General features: G+C 44.5%; 1 protein-coding gene and 1 pseudogene across 1 annotated transcript in view; one reads left to right on the top strand and one right to left on the bottom strand.

Annotated features, from left to right (window-relative positions):
* Positions 1–833: 833 nt before the first annotated feature.
* Positions 834–24,615, bottom strand: part of ARMC2 (armadillo repeat containing 2) — a 113,100-nt gene continuing 89,318 nt past the window's right edge. Inside the window, exons 12-17 of the mRNA XM_012806242.1 lie at positions 23,430–23,748; positions 10,164–10,286; positions 9,729–9,842; positions 7,919–8,051; positions 7,438–7,598; positions 834–991 (exon numbers count right to left, since the gene is read on the bottom strand). Of these exons, the coding sequence (XP_012661696.1) occupies positions 834–991; positions 7,438–7,598; positions 7,919–8,051; positions 9,729–9,842; positions 10,164–10,286; positions 23,430–23,748 (1,008 nt within the window). The remainder of the gene's footprint in view (positions 992–7,437; positions 7,599–7,918; positions 8,052–9,728; positions 9,843–10,163; positions 10,287–23,429; positions 23,749–24,615) is intronic.
* LOC111724820 lies at positions 17,303–20,846 on the top strand (annotated as a pseudogene).

Genomic DNA, 24,615 nt, shown 5'->3' with positions numbered 1-24,615 from the left:
CCATTATGCTATGCTATGTTAAAATAGATATTATTCCCATTTTCTAGTTGAAGCTCAAGAAATTCAGTTACTTGCTCAAGGCCCACACAGCTAGCAGGGGAGAGTTACAATTCAAACCGATCTGCCATATACCTAGGCCTGCATTTCTTATACACCGATCACCTCTCCAGACACAGAGACTTACAATCAGAAGGACTGTTTAGTCCAGTCATTTTATTTCAAATGAAAAGAAAGAGGTAAGACATTCCTTTTTTCATCTATTTTACTTATTTAGTAAAGAACAGATGGCCTAAAGCAGTTTTCTCCAAGTTTTGCTGCTTACTCCTTTCTCTGAATATAAGGACTGGGAAAACACCAGGACCTAATCAGAAAACATATTCTTAGACGTAGTAAGAATTAGTTAGATGCTCATGTGTTCACTCAGGCTGGCCACCGCTCTTTCCCCATACATCATCTTTACTGCCATGTTCATTTAACTAATAGACTGACACATACTTACATTCCCAATTGCTAAATCAAGATTTTAAAACTAGAACTAAATTATTTAATCGATCATAAAAGAAAAAAGTTACTTACATAAAAAAAAAAGTATATCTTTCCATCTTACATTTCTCATACCAGAAAATATAACACATATATTCATTGTTCCATCAGACCTAACAAAGGTAAATGCTTATTCCTTTTAAAAGACCTAGGCTACTCACTAAAATCAGTACTTGAAAATCTTTGAATATTTGTTAATATCGAAAAAAAAATGTTCATATTTGTTACCACTTCTTAAAAATGAGGGAGACCTGGCTTCCTGTTTCTGTTGTTAATCTGCATCGATCGTATTAGAAAGAAGCCACAGGCAGGGGTTCCAGGAAGGTGTGATGTCTCTGAATCCGCTTTAGAAGCTGCTGTGCCACAGGTTTGAATTCCGTTTCCCAGTGGAATTTGTGATAGTTCTTTAGGTCTTGGTCAAAACTGCCATTCAGTGCTAGTTCTTCATCTGCATCCGAAAAATTTAAATTACAGCAATTATTCAGAAATGTGATCCTGTGGAACAGTGTTTAATGTTGACATGATTACGCTTATCTATAATACTAGCATAACACAAGATAAGATTTGGGAGACATTCTCTACTCTCTTCTGTTCTTTAAAATACATCATTTTTAAATAAGCATAATTCAGTTTCTTTTAAATTTTTTTAAATAGATTCAATTGAGCTTGTATTTTAACTAATTTCTTGGGTTTTTTACATGTTAAGTGTATATTCAAAAGTCAAGTGACAATATCTCAGAATAAACAAAGTGTAATATTAGATTACTTCTTTGTATGTACATTAAAAATTACTTAAGTAATTTTGACAGATATAAAAGATGTCAGGAAATCTTTTGGGAAAGCAGTTCAGTTAAATTTGACCCTTGAAATTTTACTGAAAATCAAAAAACTTTGCTGTCTTTGAAGCAGTGGGGATATAGTGCTTTGAAAAGACAACTCCTTATCCCCACACTCTCTCAAATGACTGTGAAAACTGGGGGACTTTGAGAATCTCAGGGAGTATTAAAATTAAAATTTTATGTGAGTCCATGGATGGCACATGGATGATTTATTTTATTTGTAAAAATAAAATGCAAAATTGCAACTTTAATTTGATTCCTCATCCACGGGCACTGAATTTTTATGAACATCATAACACATTTGACCCAAGTCAAGATAAATGGCCCCTGAGGTGTCTGTGCTGACTTGCCACCACATTTTTCCTTGTTTGTGTTGGGCTTCACACCCTGAGTGACAGACCTTGGGACAGTGCGCTGGCCTGCAGGTCAGAAGCTTGGCTGTACCATGTCCTAGGTCTGTGGCCTGAGGCAGACTTCTTAGCTGGTAACCAGTAAGTCCTAAGATGACCACAAACATTGCTACGGACATAATTTGCAAACATGTTTTCATAGGGCAAATTAAAATCCTGTTACATAAAACGCTCCACCACTCTGTTTGTATCAGATTTTTTACGCTGAACCTTTGTGTACATTCAATGTCTACTTTAGCACTACAGGTATTAATGTCACCACCCAGAATAAGATAAGGGAGTCTGGAGTCTGTTTGTACCTTCCCCTCCTCCCAACCAAGTGGACAGCTATGCAGTTCTGAGATAAGCTCCAGGCAGACACAAACACTTCAGCAGCGAGCTCCATGGAGACCCTGGAAGCAACCCTGGATCTCCCCACCTATAAGATAACCAGGCAATGCAGGCAGCAGAAGGCCGGTGCTGCTTGACGGCTCGATGCCGTTAAAGCCCTTCCCATTTAGCCACTTTCAAGTCGGAAGAGTCTGCCAGACTCAGGGAATTCGCATTTTAGGTCATCTTCCTGCCCGCTCTTTACCAGATTTTCTGAGCACTAAACTTTTGTGAAAAATGCATTCTGTTTGATGCCCAGCTTTCCCAAGCTGCTTAGCGCTAAGCAGTGTGGCCCAAGCACTTTGCAGTTTCTTCTTCAGCCCAGGGCTTTGGTTGGATTTGGTAGTTTTAGCAAAACCTGTTGTTGTTGTTTTTTTTTAATCTCATGTCACAGAAGACAATGTTACTTCTTGAGGCCCAGCCTATAGTTAATCTACACACAACCCATGTTAATTCTAAATTGGGTTAGACAAGACAATAAGAATAGCAAAATTGCTGTAAGTAAAAGAAATGCAGTCTGAAGTTTCAAAGTAAATATAGCAAAATAAAAAGTGCCATATTACATTGGGTATTAAATGTGAATCTGTACTGAAAAGAGTAGTCGTGGCTGACTCAATACAAATTTAGATCTATGATTCAAATCTTTTGACTGCGACCCATAGTAAGAACCATTTTATGTCATAACTTCATATGCATATACTTAAAAGATACTCACATACAAATAACAGATGTTTACTAATAGAATACATCCCCTTACGACATGTAATGTGCCCTGATATTTTCTTTCTTTGCTACTTTATTTTTTAATGATGCTGGTCACAACCAACTAAAACTGATTTTATAGCCCACAGTGTGAAAAGCACCGTTTTATACAACCCATCATTCTTAAGCTTCTTCGTGCCTGGCACATTTCAAAATTCAGTGTGAAATTTGGGGGCAAGTTCTTAGAAAGGATTAGAAGACTTCAAACAATTAAATTTGTCTGTGATTTGTAAAGACTGTGTTATAAATCACAATCACCATTATAGTTTAAGCTTCCCCTATGTGCTACACTGCTGCCCAGCTTGCTGGTCAGTGCCAGCTAGCTGTGTAAGGAATTTCTTATTGCCCTGACTATTCTCTCATAAGGTACAGTCCTCTTGCTCCAGAAGCACCTGACAGCTCTCTGGCACAGGTTTCATGATGTGATCCTCCAACTTGAACACTGGGCCCCTCTACTTGTCACAAAATCTGGGTGCTGTGTTCCATACACCTTATGATAAATATATAACAGCCTAACTTACTTCTTGTTTGTAACAATAAACCACACACACCGGCCATCAGTTGCCAGCCCTCCCCTCCCCCAGAGGGGCTCACCACTTTGGAAGCGCAAGCCCAGCACACCACTGGTAAGTTCATAGGACGTAACTGCTGTCTACTGGGAAGTCTCGGACAATACTCTTCTTAAGCCACTTTCCAGAAAACCTGTCAATGTCCTCCTTTTCTTATAGTCACCCAGCAAGAAAAAGTTAGGCAAAGCATATTACTTTGTTACTACCAAATCCAATGAAGCTCTGGGTTGAAGAGGGAACTGCATGGTGCTTGGGCTACACTGCTCTAAGCAGTGTGCAGCCCTAAGCAGCTTAAATGGAATAACTGCCGTTATTTCTACACACACACCAAAAGAAAAAAAAAAAAACCCAAAACAGTGCTGCTACTTTAGCACGGGCCTTTGTGATTGAATAGCTCATCCTGTTTTCAAAATGGCCTGTGTTTTAAGAGAATCGATACTCGAAGAAACTCTCATACACGTGTTCATTTCACGCGCCGCAGCCCAACTGTCCAGTCAGCGATGACCATGTCAGCAGGGTCTTCGTGCCCACTGCTGGGAGGAAAGCCAGGAAGCAGCAGATTCCCCACAGAGTCCCCAGGTTCAGAGGGGATCCCAGTCACATGAGCGTCTGTGATTCAGCTCCCTGACCAAACTGTGTTTATCTGTTGTCATCCATGCCACAGTCCCTTCCACAGGCCGGGGGGGTGTGAGGGTGTATGTCATGGAACAGCAGGAAAATACAAGGCTCATTTTCTCATTCATGGTCCTGGCTTTGCTACAGTTTGACCTTGGGCAAGTCACTTACCCTCCTAGGCCTACTGTCTTGTCTTGTCATCTAGCTAATGACCTCAGAGAGCTCTTGGGAAAATAGAATGAGCATCCCTTTGGAAGGATATCGCACCATCAAAACAAAGGCGCCGCTATTGTTAGCCAATCCAGGCATCTGCCACATACTGTCTTTCTTTGTATGAGGCAATATCCTTTTCCTAATGTGGCTTAGTGGGAGTGGGGAAATAAGATAAAACTTACAAAACAATAATACAGGAGAAGTTACGCAGTTCATGTTGAAAACTACTCAAGAATACAGATTCACCATGATTAGACCACAACTGTGGGATGGAAGAGCTATCCAAGAAGGGCTTGCAGGGGCGAGCAGCATTTGGCCAGCCAGGGAGGGAGCCTGGGGTGTGCAAAGCCAGAGGGTGCAGAAGTCCGAGCAGACGCCTGATTTGACTGTCAGAGCACACTGAGAGTGGAGCACAGTCGGCTCTGCGTAGCTGTGGGCTCCCACAGATTGAAACGATTTGAAAAAATAAAATAACAACAATACAACAATAAAAATACAAAATTTAAAAAACATAGCATAACTATATAGCCTTTTCATCGCATTGAGTATTGTAAGTAATCTAGAGCTGATTCAGGCATAGGTTCCGTGCAAATACTGCACCATTTTATATAAGGCACGTGAGCATCCCTGGGTTAGGCATGGGAGGGGGTCTGAGGACCAACACCCAGCGGACACTAAGGAGAGACTGTAACAAGTAATAGTTCCACTAAACCAAAGGGCCTTCCAGGTGTGCTGCCCTGCTGAGAAGCCACCATCCCACACCTGCTTCTGCACCATCTGTGTCACGTGGCCCCCTTATCCTTGTTATTTATGGCTGATTGCCCCAGATGGAGGTAATAAAGGAAGCCACAGAAAGCCTGTCAGAGGCAGCTGCTGCCTACGGGAAGCCTTACAACCCAGCAAGGTGACACGGGGCCACTTGCATCTTCTCCCTGCATGGGAGACACAGAGAAGGGCCCCAACAGAGGCGACCTAGAGAGACGCACAGAGGGCAGCTGGTGAGAGCCTGGAGGTGGCCAAAGCCATGAGCGAGCAGGAGCCTGGAGGGAGCAGGAGGGAGAGAAGAGCCGTAGCAGAGCTGGGTCTCCGGAACAGGGGAGCCCAGGAGTAGAGCATGTGGCGTCTGCTGCTGAGGGAGTCAACTCGGGACTCTGGGTTTTAAGTGGCACTCTGGAAAGCTCTGGGCACTATCTTGTTTTCTGGCCTCCTTCTTCTGCAGACATCCTCCCTGTTCTCAGCCCTGGCTATGAATCAGACTCACCTGTGGAATTCTTAACCCAGAGATTCTCAGCCTCACCCCAGAGGCTGGGGCGAGGAAGCCATGTATTTGATTTCCATGCTCTGCCACCACTGAAAACTGAATTAAGGCAACCTGAGGTAGCACGATGTGTACAGAATGGACCGTGAACCTCAATGATTTTAAATCATGCTCATTTTCATTCTTTCTGTGTTTTAAAACGCATACACAAAATTGTATTTACTTGGAAAAAGCAAATTTCACATCGGCCTAGTAAAATTGATTCTTTCTTCTTATTATTTTTTTTATTTTTTGCAGTTTTTTGGCTGGGGCCGGGTTTGAACCCACCACTTCCAGTATATGGGGCTGATGCCCTACTCCTTTGAGCCACAGGTGCCACCCAAAATTGATTCTTTCAAATAACTTTTGAGTTTCAGTGCCTGTTCAATTACATTACAACTCTTAAGAGTTGACAAAGCACTGTAGCCATTTTTCAGTACTTGCTACATATCAGGCACTGTCTCGTTTGTACTCATCTGCTCGTTTTTCCTCTTACTACCTGCAAGGTGGACGTTAAATATCCCCATCTTGGAGATGATGAAGTATCATTTCAGAGAGGTTAAGCACAAGGTTTAAAAACTTGCAAATGGGCTGGTGGCTCACACCTGTAATCCCAGCACTTTGGAAGGCCAAAGGCAGGAGGTTGGCTTGAGGCCATCCTGGGCAACATAGTGAGAACTCATCCCTAAAAAAAGTTTTTTTGAAAATTAGCCAAATTTGGTGGTGTGCACCTATAGTCCTAGCTACTTGGAAGGCTGAGGTAGTAGGATCACTTGAGCTCAGGAATTTGAGGCTGCAGTGATCTATGAACACACCAGCCTGGACAACAGAATAAGACTGGGTCTCAATAAAGGAAAAAAATAAAAAAGGAAAAAAACCTTGTAAGGGATGAGGTGAGAACTTAAATTCAGAACGGTCTGATTACAAGCTTTCAGGGTCTTTCCATTATGTTCTGAGGATGCTTACTGGACAGGGGTCATGTTCCCATTTTAGAGATGAAAAGACAGATTATGATAGATTCTTTTGTCCAAATCACACCACTAATGAGAGCCAGAGGGTTCGAGCCCATAGCTCTGTGTCACACCAAGCTCTGTGACATTGCCCCAGCGTGTGGCTGGGAAGTGATGGGTACACCTCCTTCATTTTGGGAAAAGGATTACTGAAAGCATCCAACTCATTTACTGACCCAAATGATTGTTTTTTAGACTAAGACAGGATGAAAAATACTGTACCTTTCAAGGATATGGACCCCACTGGAATGTCAAATAGTTTCACAGGCCCTCCCCCACATTAAAGCTGCTAATTAAAATGTATAGATGCATTTAAAAGCATAACATTCAGAGCGGCTTTTAGCCATATTTTCTCAATTACAACAGTGTCTGTATACTTTTTAACAACAGAAATACATGTACACTGATTTTCTTATATTTATGCATTCATACAAAATGCAAAAAAAAAGCCATTGAAGAAATCATGACATTTGATTTTAACTAAGTTAAAAGTCCTTCTGTCCCTATTATAAATAACATTCTGCCTCTTCTAGATAGTTCCAAATTATAATAAATTTTTTTTTTTTTTTTTTTGCAGTTTTTGGTCAGGGCTGGGTTTAACCCATCACCTCTGGCATATGGGGCCGACGCCCTACACCTTTGGGCCACAGGCACTGCCCACCAAATTATAATAATTTTAACATACTCTCTTGCTTATAGAAATATAGCTACCCAGATGCATACTGATATTTATCCATACAGTTCGTGGAAAAAAGATTTTTTTCATCTCCCTCTGATAAAACTCTGGCTCACCATAATCAGGAGTCTTACCTAAAAATGATGACAACAGCACTAAGAGTTTGTTAGCGTCTTCATCTCCAAAACAGGATGAAGCATTCGTGATATTTTCGCTGAAGTTCCATAAAGTTTTGCAAACCAAGCAGGCCAGCTGCCAATCAGTGGGACCAAAATCTCTTAAACAATCCACTAACCTGAGTTAAGAAAAGTCAAATGGAGAAGTTAGTAGGTCCTAATCGATTTTTAATTATAATATTTTTAGCACAAAGATATTTAATATGAGTTATACGTAATTCAGTGATTTTTAAAATTTTCCTATCTATAAATTGAAGTGACTATAAAAGTAGCAATAATCTACTTCTGAATTATTTTCAGTGTACAATGGAATCTAAATCCTCTCTTCAGTCCCTGACTGGGACTTCCAAGTGTTGAAATACCTTTGCTCCAGTGGCATGACGAGAAGGGCCCCAGCTCCCTACCTAAAGGAGTCCGATCTCCATACCTTGAAACTTACTTTTTAATGCCACCTCCTTCTTTTAGGATGACTCGCTTGTCTTTATCCACAGTGAGATTTAGGAGAACACCACAGGCAGAAAAACAAATGTCCTGATGCTTAGCATCCAGCAATGCAATCATGAACTTGTGTACTGGGAAGGCAGAGAACAAATGCAGACCAGTGAAAGCTCAGGGTTCTCAGCTGTCTCTTGTTTCATAAATGGCACTGGGAAGTGAGGCATGGCTTGAAAATGGAACCCCTATTAAGGCACTTATTCTTCTTAAGGCTTCACCCCCAGTGGGTTTCCCTACACCCCCCACTCCAGAGCCTGCTTCCTGGCAGCAGCTCCCTCTCCAGGGTAGTGACAGACTCCCCACTGGCGGAAAGGAGGGAACACAGGTAACATTCATCTCTAACTGCTGGTTACTCTCAAGGGCCTCTCTGAACCTCCAGCATCGACTATCTTTAAATACACAGCTGGGGAGGGGGGTGTTGGTGAGTTGGCTCCTGGTGAGATCATCCTCGAAGTCTCCCAGGGCCACATGTAAGACTCAGGTTGCTGGAAAGCACCTGGGCCAAGGCAGGGCTTCCAGTGTAGCGATGTCTCCTGTCTCAGGGGAATCCTTTTCCCCTCCTCCTAGGATATTGAACTGGAAACTGTCCTGTTCTCCCATCCCACAGCAGGGCTGAGCAAAGGGTTAGAGGAGAGAGAACAAGGTGCGTGGTCTGCCTCCTCCCACTGGACTGTGCTCCTGAGGGGCCGCCCTGCTCTGCCTGGGCCCTGCTGACTGGGTTGGAAGTGAGCTCAGCAAAGGCTACATCATATCCGCATGCACTCTGAGGAGTCTAACGTGCACACCCAAATGTTCACAGTGACCTCTGGAGTAGAGAGATAATGAGTGACAGTTTGCTGCTCCTGCGTTTCATATCTGCATTATCTGAATTTCCGTTATGAGCCTGGACCATTAAGCTTTTAAAATTATTCTTATATGAAATCTTTGAGACAAAGAGTGTGGTTAGCATAAACACTTCGGTAACTGCCATCCGTTACACTCAAAACAACATGGTCTACATGTAAATATATACAATTCGTATTTACCAATTAAAAACAAAAAGTAAAAACGCTGCAGATCCAAATTTATGTTTTTAGACATCCCTTTCCCTCCAAAGGCAAATTCTGTGGAGTTTACCATTTCTAAATACTATTTATACTTCATACCATTATAACATGAATACACACCAATGATCACCACCCAAGATAGCTTTGCATGTTTTAAAACTCATTGGCAGCATTCTTCTGTACATATCCTCTTATTGCTAACTATATTACACCCGCGTTATGTGTTTGACCCCTGTGGGTATGTGTATGTTGAGTTCATTTATTTTAGGTGCTATAGAACATTTTGTTACATGAATATTACACAAAGTATTTACCCTCTTGCCTGGTGATGGACATCTAAATTGTTTTCACTTTTTGTTATAACAAACAAAATGTGAAAATTCTTTGTTATAACAAAGAATGTCTCTTGAGGCCATTCCCATGGGCAGAAGTGATGACTGCAGATTGTTTGTTTCCAATAGACCCACATGAATACAAACCCCCTGTATCTGAGTGCAGAGGCCATTCACAGGGAGAGGGGACACTGCTGGAGTCCATCCTGACACCATGAGCCAGGGGCCTCACACTTAGGGCACAAGGTAGGCACTAGGTATCCCATGTACCTCAAAGCAGAGGAAGTGTGATGCTGCAATGACCCAAGCTCCAGAAGCACTCAGCTGATTGTTGTCAAGAAACACTCATTGATGAATTTAAGCATCATTAACTCACCATTGTTCTGCACAATGAAAGTGCAGATATCTTGGTCCTGGGAGAGATTTCCAAAAACGCGCACAGCCTCCAGGATTCCATCCATGTTGTTACTCACAAGAAGCTTCAAGAGCACTAGATTTGGTGACCAAAGAATTAAAATGAGTGAATTTAAGTTTTCATTTAAGGCTGATGAAAACCAATACCGTACTAAATCCTGACCATTTAAAAGTTGAACATGGTAATAAAATACTAACTGTAAGGGACTCGAGTAAGAACTAAGAAACCAGTTTTTCCATAGTCTTATTTCCCTATGCTCTAGTTTCTTAAAATCAGATCAGGATCTGAGTCTTTGTACCAGAAGACAAGATATTAATGTCCCCACTTCTGTATTTAGTTAGTAAAATTAAAACTTAAATGAGCATTTATTCCTCCAAACTCCACTCTGAACCTTACATTCAGCAATATATAGCTTCTTGTCTCGAATTACGGAATTCTTCACTTGGTAATAAGATAAATTGTTGATCGTTGCTGTTGTATTGATCACCAGCTCCTCACAGTCATCAAGTGCCTTGTATTCTGAAACAAAGCGGGGACAGGGGAGTCAGAGACGCGTTGCAGGTGTAAAACCAATGACGTCACAACTGCGGCACCAGCACTGCCAGGGTCTGTCTCTTTATTCTCCCCGATTCTTCCTGCAGAGAAGTGTACCAAATGCAAGGGACCACTTCTGGCCAGGCAGAGAGGACACTCCAAGGTCAATCCTTACAGCCAGGAGGCCTGGAAAAGCCCAGCTGATCTAAGTAAGGCCTGTGTGGGAAGTAAAGCAAAGGGGCCAACACCCCAGTGAGGGAGCTGTCTAATCCCCCGTTAGCCCCATCTTCGGGAGCTCCCAGGGGCTCTACCAGCTGATTCCACACTCCCCCACACCTCGCCTCCCAGCAGAATAATCCATCCATGACTATCAAGCTGTCTTCCAAACACAGACTCCGATCCCTTGTAACCGCCTCTACCAGCCCACCTCTCATTCCACCAGCTTCTTTTCTTCCTCTTTTGCCTCCCTAAGTCTATTCTCAAAACCAATCAGGTTGCGACCCAGAAATGGCCCCACCTGGGCTGCCCCAGGCCTTACCTTGCTTGCCTCACCTGCTACTTTGGCCTCCAGCCCCAGTGCCAGAGGGTGGGTGACAGGATCTGTCTCCCAGGCTGGAGTGCAGTGGCATGATCTTGGCCCACTGCAGCCTCAAACTTCTGGGCTTAAAAGATCCTCTCAGCTCAGCTTCCCAAGGTGGGACTACAGGTGAGAGCCACCACACCTGACCTCCTACCTCTGTGAGCACATCAGCACAACCCTGCCCAAGACCCTTTGCACTGTGAATGTCTCTGTCTGGAGAGCACTCTTCTTCCAGTGCCCCTCTTGGCTCCCCCCTCACTTCCTTCCATCAGTACTTGGATGCCAGCTTGTAGAACACACTTTCCTTAACTGTCCCATATAACCACCCCGTATACAGTAGCATCTGTCATTCTCTTCCCCCCTCCCCCTGCTTTGATTTTCTCCGGGGCACATGTGACCAGCTAGTGTTACACAGGAACACACCAGCTCCTTGAGACTGCGGGGACCGGCTTGATGTCTTCCACGTATGCATTTATCTTTATACCAGCTCAATAAATTATTAGGTTGTCCCACCCCTCTCCGGTACAACCAAATAAAAAATCTACCGTGTTACAAAAAAAAAAAAATAGCCGGGCGTTGTGGCGGGCGCCTGTGGTCCCAACTACTTGGGAGGCGGAGGCAGGAGACTCGCTTGAGCCCAGGAGTTGGAGGTTGCTGTGAGCTGTGATGCCACGGCACTCTACCCAGGGGGACAGCTTGAGTCTCTGTCTCAAAAAAAAAAAAAAAAAAAAGAGAATGAGGGGTCTGTTTTATTCATGGCTGTGTTCCCAGTGTCTGGCACATAGCGAGACAGTAACTAGGTGCTGAATGTAATACTGAATGAACAAAGAGTGAATGGGCATGAGCTCAGCACATCAGACCCGTACACATCAGGCCAGTGATTCTGGCCCTGCCTCCCAATCAGTCTCAGAAGCATCTCTTGATTGCTCTGCCACAGTGCAGGGAAGAACAGACATGGGCATGTATTCAGGACGATTCCAGATGATGGTGACAGAGCTTAGACATGGATGATGATGGAGATGGGGCAGAGGGGACAGACTTAGAGGAGACTGACTGGGGTGTGAGGGAGAAGAGCCACCCAATGGGTCCTGGGTTTGGGGCTTACATAACTGGGTAGATGTTGACCACATTCACTGCATTAAGGAAGAGGGCCAAGTTGGTGGGGAGACCATGAGTTCAGCTTCAGATATTCTATGGCGCTTATGAAGCACCCACAGGAGGGGGGTAGGCAGTTGGATAGAAGGGTCTGGGGATCAGAGGTACAGTCATGAGCCTGGTGATACTGAACTAGTCACAGCAACTTGCACAGCCTCTGCCTTTCACCTCCTGCCCTGCGCAAGTCTGCCAGGTGCTGGAGTGCCTAAGACAGGGGTCCTCAAACTTTTTAAACAGGGGGCCAGTTCACTGTCCCTCAGACCATTGGAGGGCCAGACTGCGGGCCCCGGGACGAGTTGGCTGCTAAGCAGGATAGGCAGTGGCGGGAAAAACACCCAGCAGGCCAGATAAATGTCCTAGGCGGGCTACATGTAGCCCTTGGGCCGTAGTTTGAGGACGCCTGGCCTAAGGGGTTTAGGTTCCTTGACGGTCCTCCACCTGGTCATCGCCTGCTCCCGAAGGCCAGGAGGGAGGCCCGCAGCATCTGTGCACACCTTTGCCCATGGCTTGTCCACTGTGTTTCATTGGCTAGAAAGTGCCTGTTAACTCCTGGATAAAACCCAAGTTCTTCAGGAACAAGTAGGGGGGCTATGAGCTGAGTGAGAGGATGCCGCCAGCTCTTAAATTCCCTTAGTTATCATACCTTGTAGACCTTTTCCTTTTCATTAAAGAGAATAGCCTTTTTATAACTTATGACATGCAAAGGAAAAGACTTTTCCTGGGCTACAGACATGGCCCAGGCACTAGCTCTCTCCCTCTGCCAGTGGGCCCTCCACCCACAGCAGTCTGTACAGGGTCCATACATGAGACACTCAGTGAATACTTGCAGAGAGAAAGAATAAGTGAGGCCCGAACTGCCTGCTTTTCAGTTTACATACACAGGAAGGAAATAGGAACTGTATTATCTTGGACTTTGGTGTGGATTCCACAGCAAGGTGTTATCCTAGTAGTCTCAGTTTTCTAGGGGATCTATGAAAGGATCCAAATTATTTTTGAAGGAGATAAGGTAAAAGATGGAACAGGGAGCCACCAAAAGTATCTCCCTTTTCTTTAGCCATGACTCTTGAGTAGAATCCTGGTGCTTCCACTCTCTGGCTGTGTGACCTTGACCTTTACCCTTCCTGGCGTTTAGGTTCCTTGACAGTCAAATGGGGGTGATAATTGCATCTACATTATAGAGTTGTTGTTATAAAGTTTAAATGAATTAATATTCATAAAGGGCTTAAAAGAGCACACAGTGGGTACCAAGTAAACATTTGTTAACAGCTGGGCCATTGGGAATGACAGCTCACAGGGAGCCACTCAGGTGAATGTCTAACTCTTAGGCAAGGAATGTCTAACTCTCAGGCAATGTCTAACTCACAGCACCGGTTCCTGGCACACCAGACTGATGGTGCTGGATCAGGGGCAGTGGTTAGGGACATGTTTTTCTCTTGCCTTTATAGAAGAATTCATTAGCTTGCCTGAAAAATGCAGGGTAGCTCTGATGTGTCCCCACCTCTTGTAGGACCACACATTTCGGCAGGAGAAATGGCATCTAGGGCAAGTGGATAAGTACTCATAGTTACCAAGCACCTACCATGAACACCACCCAGCACTTCATGTGCATTTAACCCCAGGAAAGTCAATCACAAGTATTTAAACCCCCAATAACTCATTTTCCAAAGGTGCATCTGTTTCAGTCATCAAGGGCTGCCATAACAAAATACCATCAACTGGGTAAGCTTGAACCAACAGAAATTTATTTTCTCACAGTTGTGGAGGATGAAAGCCACAGATCAGTACGCCAGCATGGCCAGGTTGTAGTGCGGGCTCTCTTCCTGGCTTGTGGACAGCTGCCTTCTCCCTGTGTCCTCACATGGCAGAGAGAGAGGGAGAGCTCTAGTGTCTCTTCTTCTAAGGACATTGATCCCATCATGAGGGCCCCACACCATGACCTCAAGTTAATTACATACAGCCTAATTAACTCCCAAAGGCTGTATCTCCAAATATTATCCTGTTGAGGGTTAGTACTTCAACAGATAGACTGAGAAGGCGACGTGTGAAAACATTAACAGGACAATATCTAATTCTGCAATTTCCTAGTGCTGGTAACAGTTAAAGATCGATCTTATGGGTTCTCTCACTAACAGGTCCCCCACCAGGAATTGTTTTGAAAAGAACTGAGAGATGGAGATGAGATGTAAATCTTTCTCTTTCAAGACTGCTTTTAAGAATCTGCTTTTACGGAGTTCCTGAGTGAACAGCAGGAGAACGAGTTTCAGACCTCAATCATATCTGAAGGGCAGAGTTACATCTCCTGTGATAATCCTGTCTCTAAGGAAGGGCGAGGGAGCCAACTCTTGGGCAGTGACATCCGGCCCAGCTTCAGTTCCTGTTATCTGCCTGTTGCCAAGATGAAAGAAAGGCATGGATGCAGCAGTTTCTCCACTGTACCTGCGGATTTGTAAGCCTCTAAAAGAGCATCAAGAGCCGGTGTTTGAGGCCAGCACACTCTTCCTTTTTCCACCTCATGTTGGTCCTTTTCCACTCAGGGAAAAGTAAATAAACTTCTTTCTGTCCTAATCTTTGTCTTGGGAAATCTTTCCCAATACTCACAAGCACTAGCTCTCCAAATAACATTTGGGGGGTCAGAAGAGAATACTGAAGTTCAATACTTTGCCTGACTCCACATAGCAAGCATCTGGATCCAGGTCTGTCTGACCCTACTACTCCACTATTTCCATAGCACCCTGCTCAGGCCAAGGACTCAGCATTACTGAGCTCCCATTAGAGCTGATTGGGACAATGAATCTGCCTCCACAAAGCATGAAAGAACCATATGACCCTCCATAACTGACTCATGGATGTAAGAGAATCTGGAATTTGGAACTTGCCACTATGTCAGCAAATCTCTGAGACTAGGGGCTTTCTGAGACGGCTGGTTCTTACTAGAAACATTTTTAATTTTTCAAAGTGTCTCTGCAATGAGACTGTTTTCTCTAGGTGAGTCCTGGGACACAGGCACCTGCTCTGTGAAGGATGTAGGGCTGCAGAGTGGTGAAAAACAAATGACCCCCAGGGATGCCTTTCCCATGTGACTGGGGGATAGTACGGTAGGACCAGAGCCATCAAGCTGGGAGGAGTGCTCAGTTCTGAGGATAAACAGTGAGCATAACCAGACCAGTGGGTGGGCCGCTTCAAGGTTCACAGCCACAACCTGGCACTGCCCTTGGGTTGCCCTAAGCAAGCTGCTTGGTCTATCAGAGGGGCAGGAGCCTTCTCCTGGAATCTGATCACTATTCCACACTGATGCAGATAAAGCAGGTGGGAATTCAACAGAGATCATTAGAAGAAGAATTGGGAGGGCTCAGAAAATCACCCAGCAGTTGAACTGTATAAGGGGAAGGTAGAGGTGGGTGCCCTCCCATCGCTTTTATTTGGAGACAAAATCTTTCAGGAGAGAGAACAGACAAGAGTTCACCTGCTCACACAAACAACTGCTAGAGGCCCTGGCCAATCACAGGACAGCAAGGTTTCTTCACTTTTGCTCAGCCTATACAGTTCCAAGCTCTGACTCTGCAGAGACTATGGCATTTCTCAAAGGGAAGCCACCCCCGCCACCACCACCTGCAACATGATCAGCCAGGGGGCTATTTAAAATGCAGGTTCCTATTCATTTATTTTTATTGCCATTGTGATTACTTTTGCAATCTTTATAAATTCTTTCCCACGGCAAATATGTTGTTGAGTTTTTCTCACACTTCTAGAGTTTTTGTAGTTTTGTGTCTTAGGTTTAAGTCTTTTATCTATCATGAGTTAATTTTTGTAAGTGGTGAGAGGTGCAGGTCCAGTTTCAACTTACATGTGGCTACCCAGTTCTCCTAGCACCATTTATTAAATAGGAATTCTTCCCCAGTATATTGTTTGGTTTATTGAAGGTCAGATGGCACTATAAAGCTGGCTTCATCGATAGGTCTTGGGTTCTATTCCATTAGATCTATGTGTCTATTTTTATGCCAATACCATGCTGTTTTCATCACTATGGACTTGCAGTGTGTATCTTATTAATCCAAAATAAATAAATAAAATGTAGATTCATGGGCTCTACATCTACCCTCTGAGGGTAGGACCAGGAATCTGTGCTTTTAATAAGCTCCCTGCGTGAGTCTTGTATGCAAGCAAGTTTGAGAACCACCTGTTTAGTTTCACTGGTCACCTAAGAGCAAAGAAAAAAATGCAGGCTATTCTTGAGTTCCAGTAACCTCTGGGGGTACAAAGGCAAGACTCACCTGGGAATCCTCCAGATGATGAAGGCAGAGCCCCTGGTGAAGGAGGCCTGGAGCAGACAGGGTGCCAGCCAGGGGACCTGGGCTAGCCCTGGCTAACTGTCTCATCCTGGGTCATGTCTCCTTCCCAGCCTCTTTGTCCTGCCCCAACACATCATCTTCTTCAGAGCCAAAAACAAGCTGTTCATTCTACCTTTAGTTTATAGGTAGAAATGTAATTTCTAAGTTCATGAATTATATGCAAAACCAGGAATTTTCCCACTTTATCCATGAATATTGACAATGGTGGGAAAACAAGTCACGCATGACTCTACCCCTTCACTTAGCTGTTCACAATCACATCACGTATCCCCAGTCCAGGTGTTTGAGGTCTGGTCCTCAGGCCCTTCCCAGGTAGTTGCAGACAGGTAAAGGGATGATGCCTGCAAGAGATGAGAGCTACTGTCTCAGGGGTCACAGAGGATCCGTGGCTCCCTCAAGCACTGGGTCTCAACATTTAATGGGCAGAAGACTCACCTGGGGGCAGGGGATGAGTTAAAAGGCAAATTTCTGCCATGACAGGCATCATTCTCGCAGCCTGGCTGGCTCTGCAGCTGGGGCCAGGACACAGCAGGGACTGCCATGTCCCTGGCCACCCACACTCCAAGACCTAGCTCACAAAGAACATCCAAACCTGACCACCTACCAAACAGAAAGCACTTCCTCCTAAGACAGAGAAAATGGCTGTTGACCAAGACTGCCAGGTGTCGATCCTGTTGCAACACCATTTAAACCCTCTGCAGTACCTCTTCCCATTAGAATGGGGTATCCAGTAAAAGAGGATGTGCCCATGGCAAAGAAGGGAACTCTAGAAGGACTGCTCTACATTTGGCTTGTGCCAACAGCCATCCAAAGGTGGTAACTGTCCCAATGGACCACAATTGCAAGCTTCACAATTGACAAATGAGTCAGAACATCCTGATGAAGAACCAAACCATTTGCCCTTGACAAATGAGAAAATGATGAGTGAAGCAAGCGACACGTTGGCTGCAGCACTGGAGCAGATGCATGGTGTCATAGCAGGTTCTAAGTAGCTCTGGAATATTCCAGTGGGATTTCTGATTGCCAGTCCTCCACTGCTCTGTTCATAGGATGTTCACAAGCTCTACACCAGGCATCCTCAAACTACGGCCCACAGGCCACATGCGGCCTGCCTAGGACATTTATCCAGCCCTCCCAGTGTTTTTGCCACCACTGCCAGTCCTGCTTAGCAGCCGACTTGTCCCGGGGCCCACAGTCCGTCCCTCCAACGGTCTGAGGGACAGTGAACTGGCCCCCTGTTTAAAAAGTTTGAGGACCCCTGCTGCACACCTTGCAGAAGACCAGGTGGATTGTTAGAGATGAGAGAAACAGATATGAAGGAAGGCGTAGGAAGCCCGATCTCAGACCCAGCAGCAGAAATGCTTATTGAACGGGTTCAGAGTCGAATGACAAGTTAAACACCTGCCTGAGAACAGAGATGTATATCAAGGAAGGCTGGCACATTTAGAAAATGAGAAAGAATCCCTAGTTCTTCAGGTGAGTATGTCAACAGACTATGTGGATGCTCAAGGAGAAAAGATTAGAGATTTAAAGTTTCCTCTGGAGATGCAAGAAAGTGGCTGAGTGCTGCTATAGGAGCTTCTGAGTAGGGCCTCTTCAGAAACCCAGAAGTCACATCTGATGGCCAAAATATGTAACTTGAAGTTCAGATGGAGAAGGACAGATGTGATTATGAAGACAAGTTTAGAGGCACAGAGGGGCTAATTCAGTGACTTGGGGCTAAAAGTCCGTGAAATGGACAGTGAAAGACTTGCCTATGAAAACAAGCTTCAATCAACCAAAGATGAACTGGCATCCTTAAAAGAACAGCTGGAATAAAAGGAATCTGAAGTAAACTGGCTACAAGAAAAATTTGTTTGCAAGATGAATGGAGAAGGGATTGCAATTCTTGATGGAGATATTGAAGTCCTAAAAATGAAAAAGGCCATGGACTCTTTGATGGTGACAAATGAAGACAAGAATTGGAAAATAGAAGAGCTTCAACAGTGCCTGAACAGGTCTGAGAAAATGCAAGATATAATGGGACCGGACCAAGTAACAAAGTACACCTTTAGGAATGAGTGGCTGGATTAAGGAAGCACTTGCTGATATTAAAGAAAGTTTGTTGAAAGAGTGAGAGATCACGACAGAGCAGCAGGATCTCTGACTGAGTAACCCAGAGATCTCAACAAGCAAGGAGAAGCCATGAGGCAGTATCTGGAAAAAAAACTTAGAGCCCTTGAGGGACACTAGCCACAGCACACGTGGGTCACGGAAATCCAGCAGACAACAGACCAATCAGAGAACTACAGCAACAGAACAAGGGCAGACATGCTCTATTCCGGTTCCATCATGACCTTGCCAGATGCACGGGGGTCTTAGTCTTAGAATGAAACTTCATTCGTTTCATGAAGATCAGTTTCAAAAGTCCACCACCTACTCCAGTAATGGCATCTCCCAGCTGTGACACATTTAACACAAGTGTTCCCAAAGGGTTGCACACCAGCCTCTTGCAAGTTTCAATCTCTTCATTAATTGCCAGCATCTATAGACGTGGAAGCTACTGAAAATTCAAAGTTGCCTCCTGAACCAGAGACTTCATTTGAAGAGAATAATGGAAAAATAACACTTGGTCTTCCTGTTGAAACCCAGCTACGTGATAAGTCTTTTAACTTCCAGTCTGCAAAAATTCAGCAGCCTGGGCAATCTGAAGAAAGAGCGACCAGATGGGGATAAACCTCCAGCAGAAGACAGCCCATTCAGCAGCCTCCCTCCAAAGCTCCCGGACATGATGACAGCCTAATGGCCCCAGAAGAGCCAGCTCTTCTTTTGGCTGGGAATTTTTAAAATCCAAAGTAGTAAGAGGACAGCAATTGCCACCAAATTGGCTGAAACAGGAAAGGAAATGGCAAAGCACCTAGATCTGGGGGAAACAGGAAAGGAAATGGCACAGTACCTAGGTCTGGCTGATGCATCTTCTCGGCCAATAGGTTCAGAGAGGAACAGTTCCTTCCTGGTATCTCCACTGTCTCTGGATTCCAAAAAGAAATCCAGAAGTATCATGAAACTCTTTGGAAAACACAGAAGTCAGTCAACAACATTCAATGCAGATGACATGTCTGAGTCTGCGTGGTCTTGAGATTTGGGAAAGTCTAACAGTAACTTGGATATTCCATTTGACAATGAAGCCAAGGAACAAGTGTGCAGACTTCTACCTGAATTCTGGCCAAACACTTTTGTAGGCTTCTCAATAAGATCTAGAGAAGAAACTTGGAATTAAGCATTTACTTCATCAAAAGAAACTCCAGCTGGCATGGCAAGCCCTGAGAGCCAAAGAAGAAACCAGTCATAGATTTCACCTGGGCCTCTACAGGGATGGGTGATATTGGCCTCCCCCAATGTAAGGTTCAGTTTCATGAAGGGCAGGTAGGTGCTACGTTACGTAACTGTAGACAACTTACTGTCTTTGAAGGTTGTGAGAGGGCTATGCCATCTCAGTATCAAAAGTGCCACCCAAGCTCAGTGGTTAGGGTGCTGGCCACATGTACCAGGACTGGTGGGTTCGAACTCGGCCCAGGCCAGGTAAACAACAATGACAACAACAACAGCAAAAAAAATAGCTGGGCTTTATGTTAGGCACCTGTAGTCCCAGCTACTTGGGAGACTGAGGCAAGAGACTTGCTTAAGCCCAAGAGTTTGAGTTTGCTGTGATCTGTGATGCCATAGCACTCTACTGAGGGTGACATAGTAAATCTCTTGTCTCAAAAAGAAAAGTGCCATTAGGTCTTGAGGATCAATAACTTTGAACCAAACTGTTCATGGAGAATAGCATCACCCCATCAGTGATTCAGTGGTGGACCAACCATGGAGTGAAGGAACAGCTATGCTCCATGGGCTTGACAGAATATGCCCCTCAATCTCAGAGGCAGTGGTGTCCATGATGGGTTCATGGTTCTAGAACTTCAGTTTACTGAATAAATAATGGCTCAGTTATTGAAAATCCCGCCAAAGAAGACTTTGTTGCAAAGGCATTTGGCCACTCGTTTCAACCTTCTGATTGGTGCTGAGGCCCAACCCATGAAGCGAGAGGCCACAGGGTCATCAGACTATGTATGTCTAACAGCTACTGTCAAAGTGAAGCGAAAGAAACTTACTGTTAGTCATTTTCAGTATCTGAGAAAGAAGAAACAAGAAAATGGTCAAGAATATGTTTGTCCTATGGAATTGGGACAGGCATCAGGAACTACATCTAACAAAGGATCTGAACCCGGTTTGGACATGCGCCTGTATGGCAGAGAAGATTTGGACTGCTTAGAGAAGCTGGAGGAGTCAGAAGGGACAGCGAGACGGGCATGCTCTGAAGGCATCAACAATCTGACGCACGTGTTAGAAGAATGTGACGTGTTGGAGGACTTTGCTGCCTGTTCCCCCAGTGCCAGCCTCACAGACAAAGATGCAGAATTTGACCCAGCACCTGGATGAACTTGAGGAGCTCTTACCTTCCCTCCACATTCTTCTCCCAGACCTCACAGTATATATACAGCAAGCAACAGACTGTGTATTGTTTACGGTTCCAACTCCTGCTTATTGAGAAGTAGAAAAAGAAAACAGGAGAGACTTGCCAATTTTAGAGTTGCCATGAAAAAGAAGACGCTCACAAATGAGAGTATAATTGTTTTCCCTCTACTTAATGTAAAAATCTGTAATATATTCTACTTAATAAAGGGTTGCATTTAAGATGAAAAAAGAAAGGCAAATTTCAAGACTCTAATGGCATTTTATAGAATCAGCTTCTGGGTACCTTAGTGAGTCCCAAGCTAATTGTGAAGATCAGGGTCAGATCTGTCCCTGACACACCACAAGAGTTGACCCTTCAGAAGGGAAAGGAGACTTAGCAGACAGGGAAATGTTACCATTCAAATGCTGAAATTTTTGAGGTTGTTACAGGAACTGAATTTCTCTCCTCCCCATCCCTCCCTTCCTTATTAGAGAGAGGGTCTTTGTTTATTGTCCAGGCATGACAGCAGAGGCATGATCATAGCTCACTGAAACCTCAAATTCCTGGGCTTGAGGAATCCTCCTGCCTCAACCTCCCGAACAGCTGAGATCACTGGTGTGCACTGCCACACCCAGCTAATTTTTGTATTTTTTGTAGAGATGGGGTCTTGCTATATTGCTCAGGCTGATCTTGAACTCCTGACCTCAAGGGATCCTTAGCCTCCCAGAGAGTTATGATTACAGGTGTGAGACATCACACTAGACCAAAGAATCTTTTCTTGAGACAGGTGAGGAGTCGTGTGCAGAGCAGAGGGGCACAGGTTTGGGGCTGGGCAACTGCCACTTACTAACTTATGAAAGTTACTGTATCTCACTGAGACTGTTTTCTCATCTGTAAACTGCTGAAAATAATAATAAAAAAAAACTTACCCTTGCATTGTTGTGATATAAGAGATATGAAAACACCTTTTAAACCATAAAGCTGCGTGATAAAGTCATTGTCACACACCCACAGCTGAGCTCTGTAGCTCTGCCCCTCACCCCTCAGGCCCACGTGTACCTTGCTTCTGGCACTTCTTATAACCTATGTGGTTCTTGTCTGTGTCCCTGACATCCCTCTCTGTTGAAACAGAAACCTGCTTACATTTCCGGAACCTTGTTGTGGACTGAATGGACAGCGGTGGGAGGTGAGAAAGATTAAATGAGTCTGAAGGGCAGGGCCCGACTCCAATAGAGGGAGAGACGGGAGCGTGCTCTGATCACCACGTGAGGACACAGTGAAAGGGTGGTCACCTATATGCAAGGAAGAGACCCCTTATCAGATACTGGCCCTGCTGGCTACCTGACCTTGGACTTCAGGTCCCCAGAACTGTAAGCAAATACATTTCTGTTGCTTAAGCCCCAAGTTTATGACACTTTGTCATGGCAGTCTGAGTAGACTAAAACAAACTTGCACCACACCACACAGGACTGATTATACAGAAGGCTCCATAAAGGGTTGACAGAGGTGGGGTGGGAATTTTCACAGATTACTTCAAAACATCATTTTTGTCAGGCGTTAAACTTCCCTTCCCAACAGCAAAATCGTCACATCTGGTTAGCAGTGGCTACATTGACTGCTCTGGACCACAGGTAATTTCCCTGCACACCAACAGGCAAAGGTGCCCGTGGGAAATGAGAGGCCTGAAAAGTGGAGAGGGGTGCTACAGATTGAAGGGTGTCTCCCTGAAACTCATGCGTTGAAGCCCTACTCCCAGTTTGATTGTATTTGAGGGGAGGGCTTCCAAGAGGCATGAAGCTGAATGAGCTCATGAGGGCAGGGTCCTACTCCTACAGGACTAGTGACCTTGTGAGAAGAAGAGAGAGGGACAGAGACTGTCCACCATGCCCAAGGGCTTGCACCAAGGAAAGGCCACATGAGTACACAGAGAGTAGGTGGCTATCTGCAAACCAGGAAGAAGGTCCTCATCAGGAACTGAGCTGGCTGGCACCTTGAACTTCTCAGCCTTCAGAAGCATCAGAAATAAATTTCTGTTGTTTAAGTTGCCCTATGTATTTTGTTAGGGGAGCCCATGTTGACTAATATTAACACAAGGGGAAAGGCCAGCCCTGAATGACTGAGGTCTGTAATGTAAGAATCTGAAGGGGAAAAAAACATTAATTCTAATCATGTGGACTGCTCCAGGAAAAATCTGGGATCTTAAACTCTTTCTTTAAAGTCTTTATGGTTAGTTTTGCCAATTTTTGTTCACTTGATCAGTATAATTTTTTATATGGCAATATAATTCACAAACCATAAAATTCGCCCTTTTAAAGTATATGATCCAGTGGGTTTTAGTGATAATCTATATTCCTATGTTTTCTTTTTCTTTCTCTTTTTTATAAAAATATCTGGATTACTTTTAAAGTGGTTCTGAACAGAAGAGGAATTTTCCTTCACACAGCCATGAAAGCTCTTTCAAGTGAGCCACTTGTGCTAATGAAATCCTCACCACACCCCAACCGCAGAACCGTCTTCCCAGCTGAGAGGAAGCGCCCTGGCTGCAGCCAGCGGGCCGCAGCTCTCACCCAGCATGGTCAGGAGCAGGCCCACTACTTGCTGGTTGGCAGCCAAGGCCGGGCCAATGCCTGGATGGATGGCTATGTTGGCCAGCAGGCGGGTCAGCTTGATGAGCACGTCCTCCACCTCCGACGGCGGCCTCTGAGCGGTGGCCAGCCCTGTTCCTTCATAGGCCTGCTTCTGGGACTGCAGATCAAGTTGGTGGAATGTATGAAATAATGACAGCAGGGTCTGGATGCTTCCTTTCTCTTTGGCAAATTGTTCACGAGCCTGGTTGTTTTTCGCTGTTAGGTTGCCAAGAATAAAAACAATACGAATGACTAAATCCTGCAATAAATGAAAGACAAAGAGTTACATGTGTAAAGAGACTGGAACCAGTTATTGGGAAGAGCACAGCACTTAATTTATTTCCAACTTAATTAATGGTAAAGGGAAACGCATCTGGCTTCTACTCTCTTGGACAGTATGGTATTTGATTCCCAAGACTGGTGCAAATTGATAGAGCAGACTAAAAGCACTTGGCAGCAATCAAAGAATAAAGACTGATTGATGCAACCAGCAAGGTCTATTAATTTCAGATCCTTCATCTGAAATTCTGGCTGGCCTTTTTTTTTTCTTCCTTTAGAGAACAATTAGTCAAATGGGATAGCATTACTAAAAATGTATTATGTGTAACCCTAGCACTCTGAGAGGCCAAAGCGGGTCGATTGCCTGAGCTCATCAGTTTGGGACCAGCCTGAACAAGAGTGAGACCCTGTCTCTAAAAATAGCCAGGCACTGTGGCAGGTGCTTGTAGTCCCAGCTACTCGGGAGGCTGAGACAAGAGAATTGCTTGAACCCAGGAGTTTGAGGTTGCTATGAGCTGTGATGCCACGGTGGCACTCTACCGAGGGCAACATAGTGAGACTCTGTCTCAAAATAAAAGTAAAAATGTGTCATGTAAACCAAAGTTTTGACAAGTTTCTCTCTTTTTTTTTAACTTTTATTTATTTATTTATTTTATTATTTTCTTTTTTTTAGAAACAGAGTCTCACTATGTCACCCTTGGTAGAGTGCTGTGGCATCACAGCTCACAGCAACCTCAAGCTCTTGGGCTTAAGCAATCCTCTTGCCTCAGACTCCCATGTATCTGGGACTACTGGTGCCTGCCACAACGCCCGGCTATGTTTTTTTTTTTCTTTTTCTTTTTTTTTT

This window comes from Otolemur garnettii, unplaced genomic scaffold, assembly GCF_000181295.1.
Source record: "Otolemur garnettii isolate 467f Iridium unplaced genomic scaffold, OtoGar3 scaffold00002, whole genome shotgun sequence".
NCBI classification, from domain to species: Eukaryota; Metazoa; Chordata; class Mammalia; order Primates; family Galagidae; genus Otolemur; species Otolemur garnettii.
The sequence above is the reverse complement of the archived record's forward strand: the minus strand, read 5'-3'. Positions and strand labels throughout refer to the sequence as shown.